Below are 10049 nucleotides of genomic sequence, written 5' to 3'. Positions count from 1 at the left end.
GGTAAGAGACAATGAAGAGCAGGAAAAAAAAGAGAAAATGAGAACTACAGGCAGGGTTTAAAATAAGATTTGTTCACTTTGAGGCACTTTAAACTAATCTTTAAAAGGTTTCTGCTTTGGAAAATGTACCTTGAGATACTCTGAGAGCATATTGTTAAAATGAAATGACATTTCAATGGTTTTTCCAGCAGTGAAATACCTCCTACGTTCTATCTGACTTTGGTGAAACAATAGAAGGAGCAATATAAGTACTCGATCATATGGCAAAAAGTGAAAATACCACTTTATTTTTTACTTTGGTTAATTGCATTCTAGCAATATTTGCACACAAAAAACAGCACAATAATAGTTATTTAATATTTGAGTCATAACACTATAAAGACTTACAAATGTTGAATTACTGATATAGAAACACTTCATCATAATCATAATGGGTAGGGCTGGAATGGAATGGTGACAATTTGAAAAAAATCCACTAAGAGCCAGAGGTTTGATCCTGCTCCTATTGAGAATCGATGGCATGGGCTCAAGCCCTGAATCCTAGACACCTTCCTAATAAATAATCCCTCTATCTTGAACAGGACAGCTCACAGGAGTAAGGTGAGCAAGATTTGGTCCTAGGTCAGTTCAGATGAACAGGGAAATCACACAGTATAGAAAAGCAGGCAATGTCTTTGCAGATTTTATAAGTATAAAATATTCAGCACTTAAAAACTTACTAGTGCCTCTGCATTTGCAAAGTAAACTACTCATTACTTGGGGAATATTTATTAAACATACAAAAGCTCCCTCAGCTGCAGTCACTATCATTCTATTTTCTTGTCCCTGACCAATGTCTATAATATATTACATTTTGTATCTGGTAGCAGAAACACTTTTATTTTTAACAACCCACAGCCAGATTACTGAATTAAATCTAGACTTGAGGGAAGAAGGTGCAGCTCCAACATGGTTGACTTACATCAGCTGATCTGTTGAGTTTAAAAGCTAACAATTCTATTGGAAGGGGGGGAAAAAAACCATTCTTACTACTAGTGAAGTTCCACCATCTTTTCCCATTTGTATTACCATAAATTAACATAACAATGACAAGTGAATGAGAAACTTTGGATTTGTTATATCTACAGTGATGCAAAACTTGAGAGGATTAATCAAAACCTTGAAGTGAAAGTCAACTTATCACTTCTCCTGCTTTGAAAGAACAACCAACTATTTTAAATGTTGTGGAACAGATGGTATAAAGCAGAGAAGCTTCATGAACTTTGAAGAGACTCCTATCTGATTTCAATGATGCTATCCTAGGTTATCCCCTCTGAAAATTCTGCCATGTTCTAAGTTCCCAGTTATTTTGCTAATACTCTCCTAGAAACTTGAAAATGTAAAACTGGCCTGTCTGTTCATAGTTCCATAGTTTTGTTTTTTTGCCTGTTTAACTTCTGAAGCATGCCTGCAATTGCAAGATTTTTAGACCCAACTTGCTGTCAGGCCACTGAAGGAAGTAATATATAGTTGTATACGTACTGAAGCTATGAGAAGTAATTAACTTTAATGAGACTTTTTTTTAATCTGAAATTGATTAACATTAACATGATTACCATGAACGACATGCAGATGTGGTGTTCTTGCCCCTATGTCAACAGTCCTTAAGTTGAGGTGATATCTGATTTCAAACTCATTCGATCTCCTGGCATCCTCTGTATAAAATCGCCTCCAATTGCAACATTTGGAACATGTGCTCCTTCCCTCTCACCGTCTGAAATATACTCGATCTTGGCCACTGTTACATGTTTGATTTACATCCTGGCTCTCAGCTTGCCGATAACAGGTTTATTAACACAAAATTCTGCCCACCATGATGGTCTCTCAAGCACCTTGCTGCCTTGAAGGACTATTGTCCACAGATTTTTATACAGCTGCAAAAGAAGAAAATTGTGGATTAACATATGGAGGAAATAATTTAAATTTCACAAAAATTTAAACAACTCAAATAAAACCAACTGAAATGGAATTGTAATTGCTAGGCATGCAGAATAAGCACAAAATAAAGTGCATAAATTTATGTGAAAGCAAAAATAAAACAATACGGGATCAGATCTTCAGCAGGGATAAACTGGACTAGCAGTGTTGATTTAATTGAGTGAGGCTGATTTGTGCTGCCAAAGGATCTGGTCTTTTAACTGCTTTAAAACAAACACAAAGCACAAGAAAAACAGTGAAAACTATAGGGTTCTTGCTTTCTATTTAATTTTCTTGTGATTTTTTTGATTGCATCTTTATTTCAGTTATGTCAACAAGCACAGCAGTTAACAGAGGAAAGATTAAATGAAGCTGTGTTTCATTCTTTCCATACCTCTGAAAGTTATAGCTGAAAATGCTGTTTTTTACTCTTCTTTCTATATGTTTTTGGCAAGTTACAGAAGTTCACATCTGGGAGAAAAAACTTCTGTTTGAGCACCAGACATTCCTCTCCCATCACCACATTGTTAATTCATCAGTATTTCCAAACTTGTTATTGTATACCGCCCAGTTCAAAGCAGTCAGTAAACTCTGCAAAAGGCCACTTTAACAGCATTGCTGTGTTGAGCTTCAGTCAGGTTACATCTTTTGCTATATGGAAATATCTGACAGCTTCACAATTAATATAAACTTTTTACTATCATTCAAGAAAAATGGGAGGTTGTGAGAGGGACCAGATCCTCACATGGTGTCAACCAGAAAAACTTCAATGGCAGAACACTGATTTGTACCAGTTTACGCTTTGGCTACATGTTTTCAATACAAATTGAAAAGAATCTGCAAAATAGTAAATACATTTGAACTTTGATTCTCTGGACCATGATAACTGATAAACTTGGGATTATTAAAAAGTTGATTTGACCCCACCAGACAAAATGATTTATGTGGTACTAAAAAGCTAATAAAAACTTTAGACACTTAAAGCTGAGATTTTCAAAGCTGCCTTTGTAAACTGGGCATCCAAGTCTTCCAAGCAGCTTTGAATCATTCATGTCCTTAAAGCTGTACAGCTATGTTCTAAATCCTTTTTTTTCTGCTCAGTTTAAGAACTGCAGATTCCCAACCCTTCCAACCGTTTTTGTAATAGAACTTTGATTATCCAAATGAAACTCATTTTCCTATTACATTCAGGTGATCTGAGCTGTGTAGTACTGCAATTTGCATTGTATTTTTCCACTGCCTTTTCCTATTACATTCAGGTGATCTGAGCTGTGTAGTACTCCAATTTGCATTGTATTTTTCCACTGCCTTTTCCTGTTACATTCAGATAATCTGAGCTGTATAGTACTGCAATTTATATTGTATTTTTCCGTTGCCTTTTTACTCTTCATTTGCTTTCTTTTTATCTCTGGAATACAAGCTGTCTATCATTTATGAACCAATTCATTCCTCTATTTATTCAGAATACACATTTTTATTTTCATCAATTTCTTTTGCTTCTTATTAGTTATTTTAACATTCACATTTACAATCATTTGGATGTCCTTTCTAATTTTGTGCTTTCGGATTCTCTAACTCATAACTGTGGCCCTAATCTTATATGAAATATAGGTTGGACCTCTCTGGTCTGGCACCTTCAGGACCTGAGCGGTCCCAGACTAGGGAGTTTGCTAAACAGGGCAGGCCAAGGTTCCGTTCCTGGCTGTCCGCGCCGCTCCCAGGTGACATCTCTGGGCTCTGCTCCCCGCTGTCTGGCCTGGCCCGGCTGGGGCTAAACTCCTGATCCTGGGTGGCTGGGGCTCTCTGGTCTAGCAATATCCATGGTCCGGAGATACTAGAGAGTCCAGATTTCAGAAGTTCAATCTATACCGAAATTTCCTTTTTTACTCTGCAAAAGTGACAAGGAGTCCTGTAGCACCTTATAGACTAACAGATGTATTGGATGCATCTGACAAAGTGGGTCTTTGTCCACAAAAGCTTATGCTCCAATACATCTGTTAGTCTATAAGGTGCCACAGGACTCCTTGTCGCTTTTGCAGATCCAGACTAACACGGCTACCCCTTTGATACCTTTTTACTCTTTTTAAGGGTATGTCTACACTACCACCCTAGTTCGAACTAGGGTGGTTAATGTAGACAAACGAAGTTGCAAATGAAGCCCGGGATTTAAATATCCCGGGCTTCATTTGCATCTTGTTGGGCGCCGCCATTTTTAAATACCCAGTAGTTCGGACTCCGTGCCCGTGGCTAAACGCGGCACAGAGTAGGTAGTTCAAATTAGAAAGCCTAATTCGGGCACGGAGTCCGAAGTACCGGAGATTTAAAAATGGCGTCGCTCGGCAAAATGCAAATGAAGCCCGGGATATTTAAATCCTGGGCTTCATTTGCAACTTCGAATTACTACATTAACCACCCTAGTTCGAACTCTAAGTGGTTCATGTTTTAGTCTTTTTTGATTATTCCCTCTAACTCACTGTTATTCCATTTAAGTTGATGTTCAACAATTAAGAAACTTAGCAGGCAATGGGGAGCCTAAACTCTTTGACAGTCCATGGGATTTAGGCTCATAACTGCCTAATGACTAGATTTTTAAAGGTATTTAGATACTATAGATCATATAAATCATAGAACCATAGAGCTGGAAGAGACCTCAGAAGGTCATCAAGTCTAGCCCCCTGCCCAAGGCAGGACCAATCCCAACTAAATCAATCCAGCCAGGGCTTTGTCAAGCCAAGACTTAAACACCTCTAGGGATGGAAAATCCACCTCCTCCCTAGGTAACCCATTCCAGCGCATCACCACCCTCTTAGTGAAATAGTTTTTCCTAATATCCAACCTAGACCTCCCCTACAGTAACTTGAGACCATTGGACCTTGTTCTGCCATCTGTCACTACTGTGAACAGCCTTTCTCCATCCTCTTTGGAACCTCCCTTCAGGAAGTTGAAGGCTGCTATCTAATCCCCCCTCACTCTTCTCTTCTGCAGGTAGGTACTTAGTGGGATTTTCACAAAAGGATTTCATTCCTATGGGAGAGAGGCACCAAGGTGCTTTTGAAAATTCCATTTTGAATGTCTTAGGACCATAAGTCATGGAAACACTTGAAAATGTTAGCTGTAATAAACGCAAGCTTATTTATAAACGCTAAAATGCTATCAACTACCCTCACCATAGGAGTCACCCAAAGAAGTGGCTTCAGTTTAAGGGCCTATATGAAAATCAGACCACTGACTTTGGTGCTAAAACAGGAACTTATATATCTTAAAAGCATGTATGTACCTTTGAAATGTTGACCACGCAATCACTGACACTTAGCCCACAGGGTGACTTCGACCTTTCCTTGCCCCTCCTCCAAGAATAGCCTCCCACTGATGAGAGCCCCTTCCTTCTGAGCCCATGCTCCAAAACTACCAGGTCTAGAAGAGTCTAACAAAGTCACAGTGGATTGTGTTCAGTGCCATGAATGTTATGTAAGCCATCATGTGCCAGCAGTGCCCCTTGCTATATACATTGGCCAAACTGGACAGTCCCTACGCAAAAGAATAAATGGACACAAATCAGATATTAGGAAAGGCAATATACAAAAACCTGTAGGGGAACACTTCAGTCTCCCTGGACACACAATAGCAGATTTAAAGGTAGCCATCCTGCAGCAAAAAAATTTCAGGACCAGACTTCAGAGAGAAACTGCCAAGCTGCAGTTCATCTGCAAATTTGATACCATCAGCTCAGAATTAAACAAAGACTGTGAATGGCTAGCCAATTACAAAAGCAGTTTCTCCTCTCTTGGTGTTCACACCTCCAGATCAGCTGCTAGAAGTGGGCCTCATCCTCCTTGATTGAATTTACCTTGTTATCTCTAGCCTGATACATGCCTGCATATTTATACCTGCCTCTGGAAATTTCCACTACATGCATCTGACGAAGTGGGTCTTTGCCCACGAAAGCTTATGCTCCAATACATCTGTTAGTCTATAAGGTGCCACAGGACTCCTTGTTGCTTTTGCAGATCCAGACACACACGGCTACCCCTCTGATACTTGACACCTCTCCCTTGTTTCTCCTCGTTCTCATATGTCTGACCCATCTTGCTAATGACTCTCCTGAGATCCAGTAAGTGGATTAGAAGCTGCTGCTTTCATTTTGGGTAGCTGAAATCAGGCCTGGTCAAAGAGTTTGTGGGGTCCAAGGTGGCATGTTGTGGTTGGCTGCACCGTGTAGCCGGGCAGCTCTCAGCCAGGTCAGCGAGCGAGCAGCAGAGTGGGCGCCAAGCAGCACAGGGCTCAAGGCAACTGCCTTGCTCCCCTTGACCTAAGGCTGGGCCTGGCTGCAATCCAGCTTGATTAGGAACAGGGTGGCGCTTTTATTTAGACTAGTTAATTTTTATATTGTTGATAGCTCAAGCAATAAACAGTAAGTGGAACAAAAACTGTTTTTAGCATTTTGAGGATGTATCTAAAACAACATTTTAATTGGAGCGTTCACAAGATAAAGCTGAAAATGCCACTTAGGGTTCCTGGAATGGAGATATCCATGGGAATAACAAGACAAATGAATTATCTTTAGTCTCTTGTAGAAGGAATGAAATACTTTGCTATTACATGTACAGAGCCAGATTTTGCCCAGCCCTTACCCAAGTACACAATATGAGGGTACGGCTAGGCTGCATGGTATCCTGAAAAAATTCCGCCGTATCCAGGGAAGACATCTGTCAGGGATGGTGTAGACGGAGCTTGGTCCTGCCTTGAGGGCGGGGGGCTGGACTCGACCTCTCGAGGTCCCTTCCAGTCCTATTATTCTATGATTCTATGATTTGCTCTTCTGCTTTTTTTTTGCAGAAGAGCAAACACGATCTTTCGGAAGCCCCTGTAGTCCCTGTTCCACGAGAAAGAAGGGAGCTTTTGTAAGAGGGCTTTTTCCTGAAATGTGGCCCAGTCTAGACGGGTCAAATTTCAGAAAAGCCTTTTCTGACAAAAGTATCGGAAAAAGATACAGGCAGTCCCCGGGTTACGTACAAGATAGGGACTATAGGTTTGTTCTTAAGTTGAATGTGTATGTAAGTCGGAATTGGCGTCAGCTGTTGCTGAAACTGATCAGTTTCAACCGCGGCTGAATCTGGACGCCAGTTCTGACTTACATACAGATTCAACTTAAGAAACCCAGGCGTCCCCAAGTCAGCTGCTGCTGAAACTGATCAGCGGCTGATTCCAGGAAGCCTGGGGCAGAGCAACTCTGCCTCGGGCTTCCTGTAGTCAGCCGCTGGTCAGTTTCAGCAGTGGCTGACTTGGGGACGCCTGGGGCAGAGCAGCTGGGGTGCTGCGGGGTTGGTCGGATCCGCGTAACTCGGGGACTGCCTGTATATGCATTTTGCGTATCTTTTTCTGATAGATACTCATAGTCTAGCCGTGCCCTGAGTGACAAGGGGAATGATATCAATACTGTACAGCATGTCTTGGATCAGACAATATTCAAAGAACATTTCTATATCCTAGCAAGGCTGCATTCAGCCCAGGCAGAATTGCTATGTGTCTGCTCCTAGGAAGGGGAGTAATAGTGCACTGGGGAAAGCAGCATGTCGTGAAGAGGTGAGTATTGCAGTAGGTGCGCTCGCATGCATACTAGAAAACTAAAGGAGCATTCTGAATACTATTCCCTGCTCCCTGAGGGAAAGTGCAGCCCTACACCATCCTGTTCTGTGAGCCGTGGCTATTCAGTGTATTCACAGGAGCCCTCAGAGCATAGTGTTCTTTTTAGCCTCTGATGTAAGAAGCTAGAAAGATTAACTCAGAGAAATTTTTAGAACAGAAACCTGAGAATCATCCAGCTGTACAGAGAGACACTTTCCAAAGCCCTTCGCTCCTAATTGGAGTGAAGAAGAGACTGACATGCAGATCTGCAAATCAGCAGCACTTCCAGGACCCATGGCAGAAATGTGCTGCTAGAACTGAATGATGCCACTACGAAGACAGACATTGAAACACTCTGGCCAAGATTTTCAAAAGCGATTTTGGGAGCCCAACCTGACATACCTTGAAGGGGCCTGATTTTTACAATGTGCTGAGAATCTATCCCTCACTAAACCATGGCCTCTGAAAGGTGTCCCAAATTGGCACCCCAAACCATCAGTCACTTTTGAAAATCTTGGCCAGAGTGTTTCAATGTCTGTCTTCAGGGGGTTTCAGTGTTGTTTTATGCCAGATTGGTTTGAGGCTCAGTTACTTGTTTGTAAAATACTTTGAGATGCTGCCAATTATGGTGTCAAGCACAGTGGCTATTATTTCTGGTCTGTAAGGGTACGTGTTATTGTGAAAGCGAAGTACTCTCTCAATCCATCACCAGAAACTTACTGATATCATGTTTTATACTCTCATTGAATAAATGTGATTCTCTCATGACAGTTCCTGTTAAAATCATTCTTGCAGTGTATTGAAAACCATGGCCTTTACAAGCTGTCGCTTTTAAATCCTAAGCAGTTACTTGGTCCTGTTTGAAGACTAGGGAGCATTGAGGGGTGCATGGTATCTGGATCTTCTTCTGTAAGTCTAAGACCCAGCCTAGAGAAAGGTGGGATGAATTGTGTTTCTCTGCCATCTACATGGCACACACATTTTGGTGGTACAGGTGGGACCTCCCTGATCTGGCACCAGTCCTGAACCACAGAATTTGCCAGACCAGGGGAGGTCAAGGCTCTCCTCTTGGCTGTCGGCCCTACTCCTGGGTGCAAGCCCTGGCCACTGTGCTCTGCTCTCAGCCCCAGCTGAGGCTGTGATCCTTGCTACCAGCCCTACTGCCTCCAGCCCTGCCAGGGTTGTGCTCCCCAGCACGCTGGCCCCAACTAGAACTGTGCTCCCCTCCATGTCAACGCCGATACTGCTGGCCCGGCTGGGGATGTGCTTACCACTGCCAGCTCGGCCTGAACCTGGCCATCCAAGGCTTTCTGGTCCAGCAATATCTGTGGACCACAGATGTTGCTGGACCAGAGAGTCCTGGATTTTAGAGGTTCAACCTGTATATAGTGTCTGTGTAAGTACACGTTGCAGTTTATAACAGACTGCATCCACACTGTGATTGTAAAGCTATGTGTGTCAATGAAAGATGCTGGCAGGGAGGAGGCAGCAGGGAAAAGAGGAGTGTTTTCCTTTTTCATTGACAGAGCTTCTCCCTGATAGTCTTTCCCTGTGTCAGGGGGTTTCAGTGTCAAGAAGATGCCACAATCTCTTCCTGCTGTAGGTGTCTTTACCTACAAAGGAAAAGGCTCTGGCAGTGGGTTGCAGCAAAACATCACACTGACAGAGGTTGCCTTTACTTGCTTACTCCATGTTTCGGGTCTACTCTGCTATTTATGTCTCTGCTAGGAGGGCTACGCATATGCATACACTACACACCACTGAACAAATACAGCAGTGCAGATGCATCTTAGAGAGCAGTCTGCATTGTGTCTCTGGTTTTGGTTCTTATTTATTCAGGTTCTGGATTTTAAGAAACAAAGTCGTGTTAGATCTTTTTGGAAGAGCTGCGGTATAATTTCTCTGTCTGTTGGGCATGATCATAATTCTTATTTGCAACAAGTTTTAATTCCACTCTTCTCTCTTATTAGACATTTTCATTAAAGATCTGGAAAAGAGGGTAAATTCATTTGCAAATGACACTAAAAGGAGGGAGTTGTGTGCACGAGTGAGGTCAGAGGAATCATTCTTAGAAAGGTTACGAAACCACAAGATTCAAACTGCTAAAATGAAAGCTATTCCAACTGGTGAGATAATAATTTAAAATAGCAACAGAACTAAACAAATAGCAACCTAGGATGAAAATCTAGTCCCATTACAATCACTGGCAGTTTTGCTATTGACTTCAATGGGGCTAGCATATCCCTTCTTAGATTACGTCTAAACTACATGGCTCTGTCGACGGAGCCATGTAGATTTGTTTTTTTGGCAAAGGCAAATGAAGCTGAGATTTAAATGATCGCGGCTTCATTTAAATTTACATGGCTGCTGTGTTGAGCCGCCAAACAGCTCATCAGCTGTTTGGCGGCTCAGCGCGCTAGTCTGGACTCTCCCCTGCCGACATCAAAGCCCTTTGTCGGCAGCCCCGG

The 10049-nt window shown here is 42.0% G+C and overlaps 1 protein-coding gene across 4 annotated transcripts in view; it reads right to left on the bottom strand.

Annotated features, from left to right (window-relative positions):
* Positions 1-259: 259 nt before the first annotated feature.
* ACOX3 (acyl-CoA oxidase 3, pristanoyl) overlaps positions 260-10049 on the bottom strand; it is a 63379-nt gene continuing 53589 nt past the window's right edge. For all 4 annotated transcript variants that reach the window (XM_075930812.2, XM_089777788.1, XM_006128241.5 and 1 more), the window contains one exon: positions 260-1913. In XM_075930812.2, the coding sequence (XP_075786927.2) occupies positions 1794-1913 (120 nt within the window). In that variant the 3' untranslated portion in view covers positions 260-1793. The remainder of the gene's footprint in view (positions 1914-10049) is intronic.

The sequence above is a fragment of the Pelodiscus sinensis genome, chromosome 4, assembly GCF_052426305.1.
Source record: "Pelodiscus sinensis isolate ZL-2025 chromosome 4, ASM5242630v1, whole genome shotgun sequence".
Taxonomy (NCBI): domain Eukaryota; kingdom Metazoa; phylum Chordata; order Testudines; family Trionychidae; genus Pelodiscus; species Pelodiscus sinensis.
The sequence above is the reverse complement of the archived record's forward strand: the minus strand, read 5'-3'. Positions and strand labels throughout refer to the sequence as shown.